This window comes from Anas platyrhynchos, chromosome 1, assembly GCF_047663525.1.
Source record: "Anas platyrhynchos isolate ZD024472 breed Pekin duck chromosome 1, IASCAAS_PekinDuck_T2T, whole genome shotgun sequence".
Taxonomy (NCBI): Eukaryota; Metazoa; Chordata; class Aves; order Anseriformes; family Anatidae; genus Anas; species Anas platyrhynchos.
The window spans coordinates 198,256,461-198,278,308 of record NC_092587.1 but is presented as its reverse complement, the minus strand read 5'-3'; the positions used below and the strand labels follow the sequence as shown (position 1 = coordinate 198,278,308).

The window sequence follows — 21,848 nt, the reverse complement described above, 5'->3', positions numbered from 1 at the left end:
CTTTTTCATCTTGAGGTTTCTCCTTTACTTCCTAGACCTTTCTATAACCTAACCTAGAAACTAACCTAAAAGCACTGCCTCTGATGGGAGAAAAACTTCTCTGCTAAAGTCAGTAGAGACTTGTTATATCTTGTAAATTTACTTTTACAATATCAAAAAATAAAACTGCTCCTGAGAGGGATCTGACACCTTCTGTTTAAAGCATCTGCAGAAGGAAGGCATAGGATTTAGTGAACTTGGATGTAACAATTTCTTTGTTCCCTCAATCCAAAAGAATCAGATTTAAATGAAAATGGATGTTTACTTAGGGTTTTTATACAGACCCCAAAACTATTAAGCCTAAAGCCAAACAAACCAAACAAACAAGTCTAAGGAAGTACTTAAAGGCATCTGAAAGATTAATCTATTCTATTTTTGTTTTACTTAAATTCTTTGTCAAGCAGCTGCTAGATTTTCTACTTCTATGAAGAGCAGACATGCTCTAGGGATTTCTTCAGTTTGCCAGCAAGATACTTCACAATATCTGCATCTCCCTAAACACTCCGTAAATCATCTTATAAAGCCAAGTTTCATAACCATTTGCATAAGATATTTAACAAAGCTTACTAGAATGTCATCATGTTAGACTGTTTTTATTGTATTTGTCTGTCAATATGAACTTAGCTCTTGATGTCCTTACATACTTTTTACTCAGGCAAACTTCCAATAACTTCTCAGTTTTTTTGATATAGTTATTCACAATCTTGCTCCTAGGCTCTTCCTGCAGTGAATAGTTTATGGTACAACGCATGTGTTTCTTCATCAACTCCATAAACTGTTCGTACCCTCACTGATGAATTCTAGATTACCCAGGGATAAAGACAATCTTGGCTCTACAAAACACTGTTTTTCTCTTATAAAATCAACTATGTTACAACAAGTAACACTGTTTATACTCATGTACTATTTGCTGAGACCTTCTTTCTAACAGCCCCAAACTGTAAATGGGCACATCACAGCTATTGGCTTGTAATCCCATCCTGACCAAATTCATTTGGTATCTGGATTTAAACAGAGATAGGGAGGGAATAAGGACAAGTCATTCACTGGGGAAATAAATAAATAAATAAAACTTACAGGTAGAAAATGTACAAATAAACAATGGCTTAGAGACATGTAGGTTCAGTACCATAATTTGTCATGTACATGCAGAAACCTCTTTCAGCTAATTCTCCTACTTATTCTGAGATGATTAATGGACTTAGGAGTTTCTCTGCCTGGGGTTCAGTAATTATTACAGTTTTAATTTGGATATGAATCAAACAATGTTCTCTTCCTCAGTAACGTATATTTGGATTTTTTCTGTAAATCTGCATATCTGCATATGCAAACTTACCCTCTCCCTTCCTCAAAATTCAGCTGTGACTGACTAAAAACACACACATGAACTGTCTCCCTCCCCCAGTCTTGTCTGGTGTAGTAAACGTCATAGCAAAGACTTGGCCATCCATGCACATGAGTGAAGAATTCAATCCCTGAGTAGTTTTTCATTTCTTACTCATACTGAACTGTATGGTGGAAGCAAAGGAAGAAAGATGTTGCATTACGCATCCTCCTCATGTGATCTGCTTCCAATTAACCATCTCTGAAGAAAGACAGAGACCAACAAAAGGACAGAATTTCTTGAATCTTTTCATTACTACTCTTCCAGATTCAACTTCAGTTGGATTTAAAAGCAGTTTTGTTATGCAGCACTGATGTGGGAGAAATCAGAGCACATTATAACACAGGAGAGCACTTCTTGTTTGAAACAGAATTCTACTTGCTGCTGGTAGGTGATCCTCTCTGCAAGATCTGAAGCAGCAACCACTGATGTTAATATAGAGCAGGTATTTCATAAAGACATGGAGCATTGAGTGCTCTGGTTTGGTTTATTTTTTTGTTTTATACGTGCCACTTCCATGCCATCTTCCTCTGTTAATTCTGTCTTGTGAACTACTCATCGGAGAGGATACGCAGAGTACATTTTGAACACAGACACAAAGAAAGCTCCACAAGAGTTTACGCAAGCTTTTGAGTATCAGCAAGATTAACTTGAGATACATGTATGATTTTATTTTAAGAACAAGTTTCTGAGGGACAACTCCAATACTAAAACAGTACCATTTGAAAAGACATCAAGCTCAGGATATATATCTTTTTCAATGACAAATGAGGTCCTGGACAGCTTTCTAGAGGCAAGTGAAGTACACAGGCATTCACTCAACATATGTAAGGTTCCACTGTTCTCAGGATAAAGGACATCATACTCTTCCTCTACAAAGAGAGTCAATTTCTTACAATGTAGATGAACATCTTTAAATTAACTATTTTCTCAATAATGGGTGACTTTTTAGCTGTTTCCAAAAGGGATTCTGGATGCGTAAAGGGGAACTGCAGGAGGGGAAGAGGAATCCTATCAATGGTGCTTGTCAGGAGAAATGATAGTGAAAGGAATGAAATCTCTACATGAAGTCAGGCAGTGAAGGCTGACCTACATAGACCAGGTAATCCTTTTCTCTGACTGAACTTAGTGGGCTAAGATTTACAGTTTTATCACTTCCAACAAAATGATATCCTGAATTTCAGAGAAATTCAATATGGATTAGTTGCCTGAGTGACTTCAGTGAAGAAAGAAATTGTGGTCAGGTCACTGAAATCACTAGAAAATCACACAGTGCAGAACTGAGATCCCAGAAACTCCTAAAGTCTCCCTCCTCTCCAGCACCCACAGCATCTCCAGCATGCACTCTAGCACCTTCACTAGTCAATGCAATTCATTCAGAGGACTTAAGTTCTTGGCTTCTGTCCTGAATGTCTCTTGAAAAGGTCTCTCTCCCTCATACCACAGAAGAATGGGCAAGCCAAAAGCACTTCCCTTCACCTGTTCCTGTACACTGACAGTGCCACTATAGAGGCGGTATTTCCTCAGTGTCTACATACAATCATACAATGCATAAAACTCTGACTTCTTGTTTCTTGGGTGCTAAGGCAATACTTCGCTCTTGTTATGGTGAGGTGTCAAAACACCTGAAAAGCCTATTAATTTATAATGTTTGTATATTTTAATTTAGTATACACACATGCAATTGTAAGAAATGAGGCAATCCTTTGAAACCCAAAATTTTAGCTGAAAAAAAAAAAAAAAAAAACACAACACAACAGTATTCCAAATAGTAGATCTATGTTGTTGCCATAAAACAAAATTTAATGAAGTCTTTTTATAGCAGTTCAACTTCAACAAAGAGCATACAGCAAACTGAGTCATTCAATCACTGCAGTTCTTGCTAGGCTTTCTTGCATATTTGCCACCATAAAAAGCAGCAGTAAAGAAGCTCTGATGAAAGACTCAGTTCACTACTCAATGTACCATCTGGACTAAGTTTTCTTTCCTCCTCAGAGGCGATACTTCTGGTTTAGAAATGGTATCCACTGAAAGAACAGTTTTGAAATGTTAACACTGTTCTCTGCATGCACCAGAGGGAAGTATTTTAACCTTTAAGCTATTCACCCAGCAGTTGAAACGAGCTCTGAATTCACACCACAATAGCAATAAAGTATCTCCCACCATGCAATGTAGATTTCAATTCCAAAAAGAAATGGAAGTATGGAAGTAGATTGTGGCTATCAAAACCATCACAAATATGGAATAGAGGATTAATTGATCCTGCATTTGAAGATGTTTGTTGCAGAGCAGCTTTCACCAAACCTCAGATGTTAGCCACCTCCAGATTTAGAAGAATTCAACTCTTGTTGCTGTCATTTGGTCTGTCACAATCTGAGTTCCATCTGAAGCGATGTAATTGTTTCCTACCTTCTTTTGCCACAAGCAAATCAACATTGCTATGGTTCCTGAGCTTTATGAGGTGCTGGGAATAGACACGAGTCTTAGCAGACAAGCTGTCAAAACTGCAGAGTTGTGAGAGTTCGTGGCTTGCACCAACTCTGTAGTAGAGACCACATGAAAGGACCTAGCACATCTTCTGAAGCACTGAACATCCGCAAAACATAAGACTATTTCCAAGGGGCTTACTGCCAATTACTGTATGCCAATGCAAGAAGCAATTCCAAAAATGTACAAGAGAAGTCACCTTTTCCGGTAAGACACTAATGTATATTTTAAGTGGGAATCTACTTCTGAAGTCATTCATTAGCAAAAAAAGAAAAGGAAGCACGCAGCCATAAACGGTTTCTTGCTGCTGCAAATAATCAGGAGTGTGGTTAAGTGTCTGGAAAGAGAGGGAACTCAATACTAAGTGGAAAATGTAAGATGGGAGTGGAAAGAAAATCAGTGGTACCATAAACTACAACCCTTAGTCTCTTCTTATCAATACAGATTAAAATGAAGAGAAACCATAATGAAGTCAGAAGAACTGAATGCTATCTAAGATGTAAAACATCAACAGCAAAAAAGGAGAAACTCCAGAAACTCAATTTGTTTTAGTTTTGGAAAGAAGTGCAGATTATTTCTGACCCTTGTATACTAAAGAAAGTGGAAGTAATGTTTTGGATACTTGAACTGCAGTGAAGGGCCATCTGACTACTAGATGTTGGTACCATTACTGACGCATGTTTTCTTTTCCATGGGCTTTAAAGAATGCTACAGATGACAATATTTAAACTGTATTCAACAGCAGATGAGTTCTGCACTTTTCCACAGAAATAATGTCAAGAAATGTCAGTCTGGAAGCAAAACACTAAAGAGAAGATGTTTCTTTAGGTTCCTCTTATCTATGGGACAGACCCAATCTCTTAAGTGGTCTGATCTCCAGACCATATTCTACACTTGGTCTGAAAACCAAATCTCCTCAAATCAGTTCATCAAATAGAAGCATGTAAAATTAATTTGTCCCTTTGAAAAGCCCTGAGTAGATAAAAGATTGATTTACTGAAAATATTTATCTCCATTATGGACTGAAATATCTTGGGGCTGACTATATTCTGTTCAGATGCAATTGTAAGATGCAATAGTATCCTAACTAAAATAAGTAAAGACACAAGGGCATACAAATTTTACAGTTATACAGAGAACAGTAACAGTTGTGTGTAGTAACAAGGAAACTGGTAAAAAAAAAGTAAATGTTTAATAGAAAGTGTTTTGTTAAAGTGAAATCAAATCAGATGGAACAATGAAGACAATATGAAGAGTAGCTCACAGCAATACCTAGAATTGGTCAGCAGGTCACCTGCAGGAGTTGGGTCATCCTACGTTACCATTCAAAGCTTTTTCAATGGATAACAAAGTCAAGGAATAAACACAGGTGAATAAAAAACGGTGGAAGCATGCTTCAAAAACAGAGCTCCAACATACCAGCTTCCACAATGATCATGAGAAAAATGGGATCTCTGAGTGCTGAACTTTAGAGTGGATGAGTGACATTGCCAGCAGGTTGAGGGAGGTGAGCCTTCCCCTCTGCTCAGCACTGGTGAAGCCACCCCTGGAGTGCTGGGTCCAGTTCTGGGCTCCCCAGTACTAGATGGCCATGGAGCTACTGGAGAGAGTCCAATGTAGGGCCACCAATCTGATGAAGGGCCTGGAGCACCTCTTCTGTGAGGAAAGGCTGAGAGAGCTGGGGATGTTCATCCTGGAGAAGAGGAGGCTCAGGGGGGAATCACATCAACCTCTCTAAATACCTGAAGGGAAAGTAAAGAGGATGGAGCCGGGCTCTTTTCGGTGGTGCCCAGTGCCAGGACAAGAGGCAGTGGCACAAACTGCAACATGAGAGGTTCTGTCTGGACATCAGGAGTCACTTCGTTACTATGCAGGTGAAAGAGCACAGGAACAGGTTGCCCAGAGAGGCTTCAAAAGCCCCCTGGGCTTTTGAAAAAAAAGTTGCCTCCTGGGCAACTTGCTCTGGGTGTCCCTGCTTGAGCAGGGGGTTTGGACCAGATGGCCTTCAAACCACTCTACGATTCCATCACACAAAGCCTCTAACAGCAGAGTCAGGTCACAGGTTAGCAAGGAAACCAGACTGGCAGCTCTGAGTTCAGAGGAACGGAAGTTTTGTTCCTCCAAATTCCTGTGTGCCTTTTGCACCAATTACTTCTGCTCATTCCTTCCATCAGGGTGAAGAATGCTTTCAATTGACAAAAAGGAAAAGAAAACAAACACCACTGCACACATTTCTGAACAATGCCTACCTCTTTACATTCACTTGGTTGAGATTCAGAGCTCCCTCTGGCTCTGACTGAAATCCATGGGAGCTTTGCCAGAGTGTGATGGGAGTAGGTTCAGGCCCTTTACACAGCCTCCCAGTGTTTTCCTCCACCCCGGCGTTATGTAAGAAACTGAGCTAAATTGTAAATATTACATAACCCCAAGAAGGGAAGGGACTAGTAAAACATCTGCACAACTCCTTCATGCCGCCTCACCCCTTCCTTTCCGCTTTGCTTACAGTCCTCGCTGTGATATGCCTGAACCGGTCACTTCTCTTTTAAGCATGCTCCAGGCAAGATGAGATGGTTTAACAGCTTATATAGGACATCACACAGAACCTAAGCAGGACACTGGTGCCAGGGAAGAAAGCTTCGGCCTTCCTGTAGGTCTGCTGCAGCCATCGCTGCACTGCACCTCAGGACCTGAAGCCCCACACTCCCTCACGCTTTTCTCACTACGTCTCTGAGCCCCATGCTCCTACCCCAGCCGAGAAAATAACCCTGGCATTACCTTCACCGAATAAAAGCAGCAGTAATAGTTTTCCAACTTGCTTGGTAATGACAAGTAGGTCAGATGGGAGCACGAAAAATATACCAAGTTAAGATATTGCCTACACACTCCATAAGCACAATCCCATGTCTGGCATAGTATTAGACCAAAAAAAACAACAAAGCTTTCTAAGCAAGACAGCAGCCCAAGGCATATTCTGTGACCTAGAAAGATATATGGAAATGACTGTCCCCTCCTTAAGCTGTGCAAGAAGACTGCCATAAACCCAGGCATTTCAAATCCTTATGATGCTATAAAACAGCCATTTACCCAATAATAGCGTTTTCTCCAGCACAGTTGACGTTCCACTGAAATATGTTTGTGGCAATAAAAGTGAGACTCACTAACCTAGCAGTAATTTCATATCTTATAATAGTTAAAACATGTACGCAATCTTGAACGATATACCGTGATGCTGACAGATATTGCTGCACTTCAAAGTATAAAGCACTGAGCATGAACAGAAATTGCCAGGTAGAGTATTATATATTTAAAATAAAATGCACTGTGAAAACGAACTGAAAATTGCCAATTCTAATATTACATATTTAATATAAGTGTAAAAATTACACCAACTGTAATTTTTCAATTAGTTGTGTATCTAACTGGAAGAAACTGCATCATATCTGAATATAAATGAGTTATTTATATTCACTCAGAAAACTCAGAACAAGAGATGTTTTCCATAGCTCCTAGATCTACATTTTTGTTCAAAACTCATTTTTTATAACATCCAATATTATACTATGCCATATTAAATAGCAGATGAAATCCTCAACTCATGCAAAGAATCCGACTTTAATACAACACCCTAACTAACTTAATCCTGTGATCTAAACCAATAGGTTTATGTCAGCAGTATTTTTTTCTGACCAAAAAAATAAAAAATCAAAACCAAGAAGTTTTGCCAGAAAAAAAGACTACTGAACCAGGCCTAATACTTTGATGACATTATTTCTCAAAGTCAATATCACACTATCCATTGCTTTAGCAGTGTCCTAATATAAGCAAGATTAATCTTCGTAAGAGCCCCGTATTTTCCAAACTGTGCAATTATTACTAATAATCAAATTATAACAATTATTTAAACTTCCACTGAGTTGGACAGTCAGAAAATAAGAACAAGATGTTTTGAGATTAGCATTTAAATGAGATGTGTCCAGTGGTATAGAACGGGCACAGCTTTATTAAACATAGCTATGCTAGTGCCAAATGAGTGTAAAGAGCAATCTGAGGTTTATGCTGAGTGCTTTAAATTTATCTTCTGATTGCTAAACAAATCATAAATATAAATAAATACCAATTGACTCATTCTGCACAAAGATCCAGCTACCATTCCATCAGTACTGCAATGCACATCATTTTCCAGCATTGCATATTTAGTTATCTTTAGGGACTCTGTAGTGTGCCTTAAAAATTGCCTACTGGAGTTAACAACAGATAAATAGCACATGCCTCTGCTTTCTACTGGTTATGTGAATAGCCAGAAAAATTCTGCAAATATCAGGCTATGTAAGTGTCAATATTGCTTGGCCAAGCTATATAGAAGCTGCTTTTCCTAAGTGAGATTCACTGCCAGATTTACAGCACAAAATCTATTTTTGTGGAAATCAGTGTGGATTCACCTGTGACAGCACTTGCCTGCCTGCTTGGCATTTAGATAAATCAAATCAAAACAGAACAAAACCAAACAAAGCCAAAGAACTGAAAGTGGACAGGACCTAGTTGTTTATTGCCAGTGAAAGGACAACGCTGTCACTAATATTCAGACTTACATTGCTTTTTATAACAACATAGACAGTGCAGTATTGTAATATGGCCATAGAAATTCCAAGGCCTCTGCACTGTTCACTCCTGGAGAACTTCAGGTATATTATTTATTTATTTACAACTTATTCCAGTATATCTCCACAGGGCCCACTTCCCATTCTAGATAAATTGAGCTGTTTAAGTAATAATCCCATTATACGACTTCACTCATATTATTTTAAGTCACTAATATCTCTCTTAATATAAAAATAAAGCATAAGTCTATTTTAATACTTTTTTTTTTTTTTTTTTTAAGAGAAAAAGATGTTTGTTTGTTTTAACCCTGGAAAAGGCAGTTGCAAGAATCTCTTTCCGTTTCACTTAACAGGAAAAAAAATAAAATTCATTAGAGTTTGTGCTCATTACATACTAAGGTCTACAAACAGATGGTTAAAACCTCATTTATGAAATTGAATAATCAAAATCACATGGATTTTATTTATTTATTTTTTATTGTTTTCCACTTACGGAAGACTTTGAAAAAAGTTCCCATTATCATTTTCTCAATAGTGGAGAAAATTAAATATGTATTCAGTACTGTCATACATAATAATCATTCCATTTCATATTCATTGGTACCCTCATAAATGAAACATAAAAACTACTCTGAAGGAAATTTTCACCTTGAAAGCAATAAATACCATTTGCTTACCAAATACAAATAAATGGAAAAGTACAGAAAAAACTCTTATTTCTTACCATTGTAAGGGTGAATGGGTGGCTTTCCAGTCCAGACACTCTCGGACAGTGTAGAATAACATACTGAAATAAAATGGACCGGAAAAGAGTAAGAGATAGAAAAGACGTCCAAAACACTCAGCGATGGATTGGCACATAGAACATGAAAGTTATCCCTGAAGACAATGCTATGTGAGCAAGAGTGATTTTTTATCAGATGCCCATTAACTCACCTGGCCAGGCCTTGCTTGGAAGTCATCTTTGATCATCCTTACTTCAAGGACATTGGAGGGATGGCTTATCACTGAAGTTATTGTGACCGGCTTATTGCTGCGGATGTAGCGGTACAGCCGTTCTACACAGTACAAGCAGAGAGGTCCAGAAATCCAAAACCAGGTCTATGGGAGAACAGCAAAGTTACCTCAAGGGCTTTTCATTTTGTGTTTTCTAGTTTCAAGACTACATGAATGCCTGCAGAACCCCATTTCTCATCTACTGCAGAACAGTGTTTGATCACAAGAAATCTCCACACCCTTCCACATGCAGAAATCCAAGCATGTTATGGGGGCTTAGTCAGTCTAACTGGCAGCATCTTCCACAGGCACAAATGATTTCAATCATAAAACTAATCAGGAAGAAAATGCTAATGACCTCATTTGTGACCGTGTTACTCTGGTTTTATGTAGTTGGATTGGAACTGGTTTCAGCAGGGAATGACACAGTACATACCCTGTTTCAAAATCTAGCAGACCAGAGTACTATAAAACTGATTAACCTTTAAGGAAGAACACTGTCTGATTTGCAATATTATCTGACTATTACCTTCTTTTTATCATCTCAAGTATAGGCAAAAACATTAACGAAGAAGCAATCCTCGTGCTATAGGATTTATGCTTGTATTAAACGAGACAAGGGAGAAAAAAGGGCACTTCTGAAGCACAGTTCATTTGCCCCTGTGGAAGATGTGTATGGTAGGCAAATGGGGCCCTGCAAGTGCCTGTGTCTCTGCACAGACTACATAGGGAGCCCAGGGTGACCAGCTTAGATGGAGACATTTGCGTCTGTTTGCCAAGATCCCATCCCCAGAGTCAATTATTAAGAGTTTATGGCAGGGCTAACTATCAATTCCACATCTGCTCAGTCATTCAACCCTTCTCAAATCTAGAAGCTACCCATCAGCATCTCTTGCAATTAGTATTTAATTTCCACAAGCACCTCTGGCCTTGAGAACCTGAGTAGCTCACAGGAGCTAAGCACACTGCAGAGCTGTTTTTTCAGAGCTGGTATCTCTAAGTGCATAAAACTTTCAAATACATCAAAGTTCTCGGATAAAGTTACAAGCTGCCAGGAAAACAGAGTGGCCATTTCTTTCCATGGCTCCTTTTTCCCCCAGAGATCACTCTATAATAGGTATCATAAGCCCCACGGAAAACACTGCCTGGGTCATATGGAGTCCGATACACATTGCCATTATTGCCACATAATTTGGTATTACCACAACAAAATACGAATCCAAAGGACTTTGTTGGAAGACTTTAGTGTAGCATTGGCTGTTTTTTATTATGAATACATGATCAATAGTAAAATGGGTTCCCCCTGCAGCTAGTAAGGGACATGTGTGATTCACACAGAAAACAATGATAATAATAAAGAGAAACTCCTGTGAGGTCTGTTATGAGGCCACCTTGAATGGTGGGCCTTAGGCTTTGTGAAGACAGCATTCCCAAACCTCCTCAGCCTACTTGCCAATACAGCCCTGCTCATCTTTTCTTAAAAGAAATGAGTAAATTTGGATGAAGTAAAAGCTGTTTTGCACAAAACATAAAGAAACAAAAGGGAAAAAAAAAAAAAAAAAGGAAAACAAAAAGGATTTTCTGTCCCCACTGTCATCTTATTCATTTACCCATACTGCGTGTAGTATTATTCTCTGCAAACAGGCTACACAAAGCCAAACCACAACCAACTGCATCCCAAAAATGCATATTAGGACTTGCATGGCGAAAAAGAGAACAAATGGAGTTTGATTATTTCAATTTATTAATGCCACACAATGCATACAAAAGGGCCTAATGAATATGTTATATAAATGTTTGCTCTGAAGTGTTACACTGTAATTTAAAGTCACATTTATAGCAAGACCAATACATCTCTTACCATGTTGTACAAAAAAAGAACATTACAGCCAATCTCTTGATATTTTTCCAGCCTATTCTAGGCACATAATAATGCAATACAATGTTTAATAGAGATTGTTTTTCCCCACCAAATCTCTGAATGCCTGAAAAGGTTTTAATAATATTTTCCATTATTAAAACATCTGGTCTGGGAAAGCAATAATTAGTGGTTATGGCTGACTGAAAGACTTGGCATGGCTTGTAATACCTGAAACGTCGGATCATACAGACCTCTGGGAAGTGTGACTGGAACTTGGGTTCCTCGGAACAAATTCTCATAAAGTTATTTTGTACAAAGGGTTCTGGTACTGATAAGTCCTCTGGGAAAGGTTCAGTAGTATGGTTAGGAAACGGCTCTTCAAAAGCCTTTGGCACTGTCATGTTCTCTCGGAGTGTTTTGTTAGGATTAAAGCAACCAGGAGGGTGTTCCTCTAAGTTGGTCTGGTACTTGAGCACACCCCTGCAGGAAAAGAAAAATAACAAAGACACTGAAGTAATGGCCAAAACCAAGCCACTTCTTTTCATTTGGAGAGGATTTTAGAAAGCAGTTTTAAGGCTCAACTTCTGCAGGATTTTTATTCAGTTTGCTTTCAGGACTTTTAATCAGATAGAGGCTTTGCAACTGCAGAGCCTTCTGTTGCTAGAGGCAAGGTTCAACTTTTCCAGCTTACTTGTCCCTTCCCCACTGAACAGCCTCAAGCTTAGTATTGCTTGAAAGAGGGAGATATTGTGGGAGCCTTGAAGAAAAAATAAATAATCACATTTCCAGTTCATTCACGCTCAGGCTGTTTTCACTCATTCTCCTTACAGTCAGGAAGCCCCGATTTTTAAGGCAATCAGTAGCAGAAACATCTTAAGTTGCCACATCATAAACTGCAGGAATGTCCCCACTACCTGGTGTTTATCAGGTTTGCACACAACAGCCTAATTTGTGTGCACTGCTGCTCCTTTGAATACTATCTTGTCAAAAGGAAAGAAGGAAAAAAGAAAAGTCCTGCACAATAACCCATGAACCTCTCTTATCCTGCAAATTATTTTGTGAGCTCCATGCTTGTTTTTTAAGATGAAATTAGATGTATACTAAAATGAAGTGGGAATTTTGCAACTGCACCTAGAAACTATCAAGAAAGACAAGGAAATCTGTGACACTCGGATATTTCAATGTGTGCGTGAGTCATTGAAAGAGGGGAAGAACCTATAATAGTACGTCTGAGGAATTCTGTTACTATTATTTCTTCCAAATATAAATTTCTTAACAGGTAAAACACAAGAAGGAATATTAAAAAATAAATGAGGAACTAAATGACAGCCAGATAGGATGGTGCTGCATGGGAAATAAGGCCCATTGGCACAATGTCTGATGAGCAATAGGACATGTGGTGAAGGCTTACCTCAAGTACACAATCACGTAAGAACAAATTTTCCTCTCCTCTCCCCAACATACACACACAACAGCAACGGTGACAGTCTAATTCACAAGAACAGAAGGACGTAGGATATATAAAACATTCCCAGCTTAAATGGGCTCTGACAGGCTACTGGCAACCTTCCCTGCTGAAATGCAGCCCTGACAGCTATAACATGCTTCCCGTATGGTCCAGTGAGTAACGTACAGCTTGGAATTTAATCCTGCTCACTCTCAACTCCACGTCCAACCCTGGGAGAATCACTTGGGAAGCATTCGCATGCTTACACCCATGCTTCTGTCTGTATTTATTGCCCAATCATGCCTATCACTTGCATCTGCCATCGCTGTTGGTCATTGCACAGTTGCAAAGTGACAGATAACCTGAGCATTATGCTAGCTCCCCGCTCCATAAACATTATGGTGCCTCATGGATTTAGCTGGAAATCACAGCACATGTGATATTCTTCCAATCAGCCTCATGCACACGCCTGCCAGCTACTCACACGGCTTATCTGGCCTCTGAACATCCCCAAAAGAGGATTCAAAGTTTTTCTTGTGACACAAATAACTGAACTGCAAACATGTGCATCTCCTCTAATGATCTCTAGCTTGTTTAAACTATTACAAACATGCTAGCTGAGTGGCAAACCGGGATAACAAAGCTGCCTGTAACAGCAGCTGCAATGACTTCCCTTTCTGAAGATGTCAAGGAAATGCAAGTGGTCCTACACACCCAAGGTTGGTACCCAGAAAGGTCAAGTTCTGCACAACTCTTAGGGCCTAAGATATATCCTCATATATTCATTTGGTACAATATTTGAATCTATAAAAACTCAGTAAGGATGTCACTAAGCAGGAAAAAGATATCTTTAGCAAACAAAAATGGGAGAGAAAGGAGAGATGAGAGACACACAGAAGCAGCAGATAGGCTGAGCATGTAGGCTATTCACATGGGCATACATCAGACTCTACCCCAGTTTTCCACCCTTAAAACAGAGACAATGTTCACTTCTGGCTACAACTGGAAACCTTATATTACTGTTTCTTTCGATTTTTATGATGACAAGCTAGATGTCAATGGTCTAGAGGTTTTTATAGGTAATTACACTGTTCCTATCCTCTCATCCAACTTCCGCTGCTCAAATCAAGGTGAGTTACTTAAGGGGTCCTCACTCCACTAAAGGTCAATGTCTGGGTAGAATCTTAAGAATTTTCTCCCTTCCAAAGATAAATCCTTGGATAACTCTGGTGACAGCACAAAGACCTTATTCTCAGCTCCAATTAACCAGCATAACCTGTTAAACATCACAGTAATACCAAATGAAAACCATCGAAGGTTTGACTCCAAATATTTTGTAGGTTTTATAGTTCCTTACGTTGGTAATAGAAACATCAAGCTTTTATTTTGCACAAACTATTTTTTGCTGTTGCTATTGCAGGCTTAAAATAGAGTTAATTTAATGTAGATATGCAGTAAGCCCTTAGCCACTAAAATATTTTAAAGTCATGTTGGAAGGAGTACAAGAGGAAGGAAAGTTTTTAAGGATAAGTCTCTCAAAGATTCCCCTCTCTCTTAGGGTAAGGAGGAAAGAACACACCAATAACAACTGACAGATGAATCATGCCACTTTATATATGGCTGCGAATTGCTTCGCTACCCAGAAAAAGAGGAAAGAACATACCCATAGTAATTTGAAACAAAGCAAGAATACAAGAATACTGTGAAAATACTCCAAAGGAGACACTCCAAGACAGGTAAATCCTTATCCAACCTGTCTACACCATCCAGTCACAGGAAACAACTTGCTGTGTAGAGTAACTGACTATGCATCTGCAAATCTCTTAGATTTGCCACGTAGGAGTCAGTTGGACACCTACACATGGGAGCTTAAATTTCCTTATTCTCAGAAGAGATCTTCCAATCAATATAACCAATGGAGCGCAAAAAACTCAATCCAGCTCACTTGAACGTAGATCTTTGTAGCAGCAGGTTAGCTGAAGCATTCTTCAGGCTCCATTGACTATATTTCTTAGAACTCATTTGACTATAATGGGAGACAGACGCTTAGAGAACATGTAGAGACCTAAATTTAGGCAAGTTAAACTTGAACTGACTCCCACTCTTCATGACTCATCTTTCTCTCACTTTTATCTGCCACTCAGTTCTTTTCAATGCACACTGAAAGGTTTTCCACTTCAATATGAAGGAGGATCTGTACGAGGAGATGCCTGTTTAGTATTTGGTATATTCCTGCAGCTTTGGTTTGCAAATTTCTCCAACTGGACTTCTTCCTTCATGAACTAGCAGCATGGTTGAGAAGACAATGGGCAAAGGAAAAGACAGTGAAGATGATTTAAAATGGGCACAAAAATACTCAAAAGTTAATCATTAAAACAGATTGTCTAGGGAGGTTAGAAGATCTCAATCACCACATGTTTTCAAGAAGAAATTAGAATAATTTCTAGTAGTGAAAGTTCATCCTGACCCAGGAAGGTAAGAACAGTTTAAATCCATGTTCTTCAACTATGAACAAGAGCTATGCCATGGTAAAAAAGGAGGAAAAAAAAAGGGGGGGCGAAACACACAAAAAACTGGAATTGCATCCAGGAGTTTCAGTGTTTTCAACTCATTATTTCAATTCACCAGATCTCAAGCTGCATTTATGTTGTTCAACAACATATTCCTACTGTGATCTGGCTAGGCCTAATTACCTTTCACTGTTTAAACAGCAGTACTCAGCGCTGTGCAGACATTCCAGCACTCCATGCTGCAGTAGATACTTGATGACATGAAATTAACCTTATTCCAACACCCCTTCCCTATACCAGTCTCTGTGCCTATATCCCCAGAGGAAGCTCTGCCGATATTAACGGACCAGATTTTCACACTGCATAACTTGTGGAAGCTGTTTTGCCTTGCAGTAGAACAGCAGAACTGGGCTTGTTTGTTCCAGATACAGATCTGACCAAAAGGAATCAGCTTGATGGCACATCAACATCTGATGTTTGTGAAAATAAGATGAAAAACTAGTAAATTTTGTAATATAGCAATAAGAAATAATTACTGAGAGGCTGTTCCTTCCACCTCCGTAGGAGTCAAAATGGAAGGCAGAGAGGAAAGAGAAAGGGATGTGTAACTTCACATCCTCCTCTCAGCAGCCAGGTTAGAGAGGGCAGAAAGAAGTAATAATGTTATCTTGATTTCCCACAAGAAAATGGTAAAATGGACAATAAACAAACTTGAAAGCGAAGAAATTTGTGCTAGCTGGCTGTAGTAACACATGATTCTCCAAGCTACAGTCTGAACTTTATTTAAATAATAACCTGCTGAAGAAATGAAGATGACTGATGGCATCTGGATAAGAGGTTGGCCCTTTGTGCACAAGCAATCTCAGGAAAGGTAACAGTCAAGGAAACAGGTCTTTATGCCGTGCTTCAGGAAAAGGGACAGTGTTTTTCATTTACTTACCCCGAAACATGCAGCATCAGCAGCATATAGAAGACAAAGAAAAGGTTGTGTGTATACCAGAAGATGTCATAGTTTGAAATCCTGAAAAGAATAAACCATGGTTCAATGCTATTGCACTCAGACAGAATCACTGCTAATTAAAAGCAGATCTGTGCACACAGCACATTATTATTCAGCACGGAGTCACAGAATAGTCAAAGCCCAGTTTATATTCCTACAGAACCACTGCATTTGCAAACAGCTAAGTGTTGAGAAGAACAGGTGACTGGCACAGAAGTAAAAAGCTAAGGAAAAGAGCAGGACATGGAAGCTCAGAGCCAGCTGAAGACCTCTCCCCAGATTAGGAAACTTCCCTACATTCATAAGTCATACAGAGTCTCTACCAGATCCTTACTGCTAGAACAGTTCTTCAGCTTCTGGGCTCAGAAGTCAACCTCTTCACAGTGAGTGCCTCCTTGCGTTCTCCTTGCCCTAATACAGGGCTGCAGCGTACTGTGCCTCAACTGAATACTAACAAGTAGCAGCAGAAAGGCTGGTGGGAAAGGAAACTTCTGAGGGTATGGAGCAGAACGAGATACAGGAGAAAAGGAAACTAGACCAAGAAGGCAAAAAGAGGACAGGCAGAGGAATTTTGGGGGGCTGGAGGGCTGCATATGGTGAGTCTCTGGGACTGATGGCCTTGGGATGAACAGAAATACTACCACTATTAGGATCAGGACAGGGGAAAGGGAAAGAGGATTTCCTTTCATCAGTAATTCATTAGGAAATTTAAAAACAACCAAAGACCAAAGAAAATGCCCATCTGGAATTGTTCTGTGTTAAGACCGTTCACATTTTCTTGAGAAAAATAGTCACCAAAAAAACACACAACCAAATGGTTAAGAAAATACTCTACTTCATAGCACACAAACATCTTTCCCACTACACAGCATAGTAGGAGTCCCTTCCAAAACAAAAACCCTACCCTGACTCAAGCCAAAGTAACTATTTAATAAAAAGCAACTTTAACTCAGATAACATCATTCAAGAAGCTACTCTTCAGACATAACTTTCTTTTTCAGATATTTTTCTCCCTCCTACAGTCTTTTACATAAATAGTTAGCTACACTTGTTTTGATACACCTCAAATGCACACTTGATTTGTTTTTGTCAATACACGATTTGTGTCCTTTTTCAAGGCAGAAAAAACAATTTGATAATCTGTCGGAGGGCAACCAAGAAGAAAACCCAAGTAAGGGCAGTTCTAAGCAACCCAGCAGCTGAAAAGTGCTTAGAAAAAAAAAAAACCTCCTTAATCCCACCATCCTTCCCCAGTTGAGCATCATACTAACTTTTTCTTCCTTGAGACTTCTTAAACTATTTCTAACTTCCCGCACCCTGGTAGGCATTTCCATGTACTTATTCATCAGTATCTCGAAGGAGCTGTGAGAGTGAGTATCAGTAAGATGAAAGCAGAGAGAATATCCTTTATGCCCAGACAGCAAACAGGTCTTAGGAATCTTGTTTAATTTGGCATCTTGCTACTATATCAGAAGCTACACACCAAACTCATTTTCATTGAATCTTGAGCACTGTTTTCAGAATGGACCAAGTTTTCAAAATTTCAGAGATGGACAGTTGGACAGTCTATTCCAACTTCTGACAAGTTTTCAACACTTGTCATTAACTTACTGTTATCACTGATTAAAATATACATATTCTGTCTGAATATGTCGAAATGCCAGCTTCCAGACATGGGCATTTCACCTTTTCTTCAACTTTCTTGCAGATACCTCTGTAATAACATGTTGGTTCTTTACATGTGTCAAGTTCCCCAAATGTAATCAAGTCCTCTCAGCCTCACCTACTTAAACTAAAAGTGTCAAGATCCTTTAACCTCTTACTGGGACATTTTAATCTTTATATTTTTCTTAATTGTATCCTTTTTAAACTGTGTCCTCCAGATATATGCAGTATTCTAGTACATTCAACAATCTACATCGTAAAACTATTATATTTTTATAACTCTTCAAAACATTGATTATTTTACATACTTCTTCTTAGGGCTTAAAATAGATACTAATTAAAGAAGGAATGTTTTTCCTAGCAACCCAACTTCCTGAAAATTTGAGATCAAATTGAATATTTAATTTTAATTTTGGTAAACCTACTTTAGAATTTGGCAGGTGAAGGTCTGCAAGAGTTAACTTGAAATGCATGAGAAGACTGTGGTGCTTTTAAAGGGATACAGTGAACAGCACAGTTCTGGAAAAAATGTTTCTAATCCTGTTACAGATAGTTTTGAAACAGAAGATATATGTGGTAGTTTAGAAGATGGAACTGAATACGGACATATTTGATTATAAAAAGAAATGGCATTGGAGCCACTTACATTTCAATGTTTCTTTAAATACACGGTTTCCAAAATTACCAGCAATTATATTAAATGGGAATGCTCTTGAGCAACATTTATTTGAAAGTTACCTGAAATGTCAACATTTATGCACATGATTTATTCGATTTTCTGGTAACTTCATAACCTTTCCAACAAATACTGAAAAAAAATGGTGGTCTGATTCTCAGGTATGACATGGTAAAAAAACTAGGATTTTTTTTTTCAAATGACACTGACTTTCCCCCTTTAAACCATTAGCAACTAATTCAATCCTCCTAATACTTATTCATACAGTTTACTGAACAGGTAAAGACATGAAAATGGAATGAAAATCATGCACAGAAAAGTTTCAGAATGTACATGTGAAGGAAGAAATGATTAAGCAATTTAGTGTGCAAGAGTGGACTAGGGCTGAAATCCAGGATAGTATAACACACTCAGAAATACTTTTTAAAAGTTTTGGATAAGCAATGAAAGTTTACAGTTAATTTTCCTAAAACCATAGCATGAGTTTAGCCATTACTAGGTAACTGAGGAGATTGAAAAGAGACAGACAGATGCACATGGAAGCTTGTTTTCTTTGTAAAACAGACTACAAAGACAAGCTTGAGCCATACGCCTGAGGGAGAAGCCAGGATAAAATTTCTAAGTAAGAATTACTGCTATAGTAATAGGAGATGCAGATGATCTGTTCAGGGTTTTGATTCTGCTGGCTAGGTGGCAGAAAGACAAGAAAGCATTTGCAGTTACAGTAATTGAAGAAGGAAATAACAAGCATGTAACTTGGAAAGATGGAAAGCTTTTTTGCATGAACCGTAAAATTATTATTTCCAAGAATACGTTTACAACTACATATATTTTTTCCTAAGTTTCCCAATCATTAATAAATACTGTGGGTTTTCTTTTTTTTTGTTTGTTTGTTTTTCTCTAATTTATCATGGCCTTGGAGAAAACAGGACTTTGTTCTGGCTTACTGCTGCAGTGTGAAGTAATTGTTTCATTTTTCCATCTTCCCAAAACTGGCTTTCTTTTGCAAGTAGAGGCATCTGTGTGAACTATGTAATGTGCAACCAAGCCTGACATCTTGTGTAGCAGTCTTATCCTGTATTTCTGTAGCCTCCAGTTCCTCACAGAAATCTCAGTTCTGGAAGTCCCCTTGGCTGGGAAGTTGCACAAGTATTTGCTGAACTGCGTTCTTTGACCAACACCTTATAACACCACTTCTCAGAGAAGATAGATTAGTTCAACAAAGTTCAAATTAACTAGCTCACAGCAAAAGAACATCTTTTAAATTTTAAGATACTGAATCAAAATATCACGCAGTGCTTGCTGAATCAAGATGATGTACATGTATAATCAGTCTTTGAATTCACCAAATATTGCTTCAGTGCCAGAAGCCTATAAAAGGCTGCCACATTGGCCTAGATCCTGCAAGATACCAGTCACTTAAAAGCACTACAGTGTATGTTCAACAATGTTGGTGCAGAATGTGAACCCACCGGAGGACCAAGCCTCTAGAAATCCCTGCAGTTACTCTGAGCCAATAACACACTCAGCTTCAAAAGCATCATCTACGTTAAATAGAACATATTTGATAACCAGAAGCAGAGCTTTAAAATAGCAACATTCAACTTAAGCAGCACAGTTCTGTTTTGGTTAGATTTGCTGGTGTTTTTTTGTTGTTGTTGTTGTTTGTTTTATTTTATTTTTAATTGTCTTTTTGTTTGGTTTTGTTGTTGCTGATTTAATTCGTTGTTACAAATAATTGGTGAAAATAATCAAGATAAAAATATCATCCTGTTTTTCTTCCAGATGACCTAATTTATACATTGGACAGAACTTTCCATATGCTTAGTTATTGCTTCCTGGTACCAACTAAACAAGAAAAAGGAACTATTCAAAATTTTAAAGGTCTACAGTTTTAACTAAGCATGTCCCTTAAAAAAAAAAAAAAAAAAAAAAAAAAAAAAAAAGCTTTTCTCTGAAGGCAATTGAATCAGTTCTTGTAAATTTGGAAATAGAAAAATCACTGTGCTAATTTAGCTGCAAACTAGTTAAAAAAAAAAAGGCAAGAAAACTTATTTTTAACATTCATTTAAATACTTCTTGCCTCATATTACACTTGCACTTCATCCCCTCTAATCAGTACGAGAATATGATTACTTAAATGACATTTTTCAGCGTAATGATCAGTTTATATCTTACCTGATGGCATACGTAGAAGCTGTACACATTAGGAATAATACTAGCACCATAAAGACTCCAGTCAGACCTGGAACTAAAAAAACATGATAACTTACATTTGAACTGTGGGGAGGCATACTTGTCTCCTATAACCTTTTAAGAAAGTAGAAATTATTTGAAATACAAATCAAGATTCAGTCAAACTTTACATATACATATTTCTTGCAGACAATTCATGTATCAAGCTACTGTTGAGCACATGGTGTGAAGAATTGTCTTATTTTCCACCTTGCGAAGAGAAAAATACCCTTTTCCTTGCATTTCACCACGCATCACAGATTTCCCATTAGTCTTTGCTCCTGTAATCCTTTGCTCATAATATTAGTCTCCAAGCAGGTAACTAAGAATTAATCCTGTCTTTTTATTTGTAAGACTGACTGTACAAGTTTCTATATTTCTTTTTTACTCCCAACCCTAAAATCTGTTGAACACTACAATTATAAACCTGGTCAGGGACTGAATTTCAGGCAAATCAATTTCTATGCAAGCTGTCACTGCAATTGTTTGCCAACCCATTTCATCCTGGAATGAGAAAGAGCCTGAAATTATTCTCTATGGCATTGTATCATGCTAGAAATTGTTGCCTGCAGAGCAAGGTCTGTGAGAATGATCTACAGTCAGAATTTGAGAAGGTTAAAAACATTAAGGATTGGACTCATCTGCTCAAATACGGACTGCTATATCAGAACTAGTCTCTTCTGGGCTCCTTTTTAAGTCAAAGGAGAAAAATAAGTATTTCTAGGGCATGATTCATCTCATCCTAAAGCAGAATCCTACCCCAAAAGTAGAGTAAACCATCAGCCTGAAGATGTATTGGACAATCCTGACCAGAGTTACCACTTTAATGATAAGCTCCTTATCTTCAAAACTGCCACACCAGGTAGCAAAAAATCTGAATTAAGAACTAAGAACCTAAGAGCCATGAAGCATTACATTGGAACATTTTACTTCTTGAAGAATGTAAACTC

General features: G+C 38.2%; 1 protein-coding gene across 6 annotated transcripts in view; it reads right to left on the bottom strand.

The window, feature by feature from the left end:
* Positions 1-21,848, bottom strand: part of NOX4 (NADPH oxidase 4) — a 121,415-nt gene that overhangs the window by 78,940 nt on the left and 20,627 nt on the right. For 5 of the 6 annotated variants that reach the window (XM_027467225.3, XM_027467234.3, XM_027467248.3 and 2 more), the window contains exons 7-11: positions 20,842-20,914; positions 16,263-16,343; positions 11,617-11,845; positions 9,445-9,609; positions 9,233-9,295 (exon numbers count right to left, since the gene is read on the bottom strand). In XM_027467225.3, coding sequence (XP_027323026.3) covers positions 9,233-9,295; positions 9,445-9,609; positions 11,617-11,845; positions 16,263-16,343; positions 20,842-20,914 — 611 coding nt within the window. The remainder of the gene's footprint in view (positions 1-9,232; positions 9,296-9,444; positions 9,610-11,616; positions 11,846-16,262; positions 16,344-20,841; positions 20,915-21,848) is intronic. The other variant, XM_027467239.3, reaches the window with a different exon arrangement.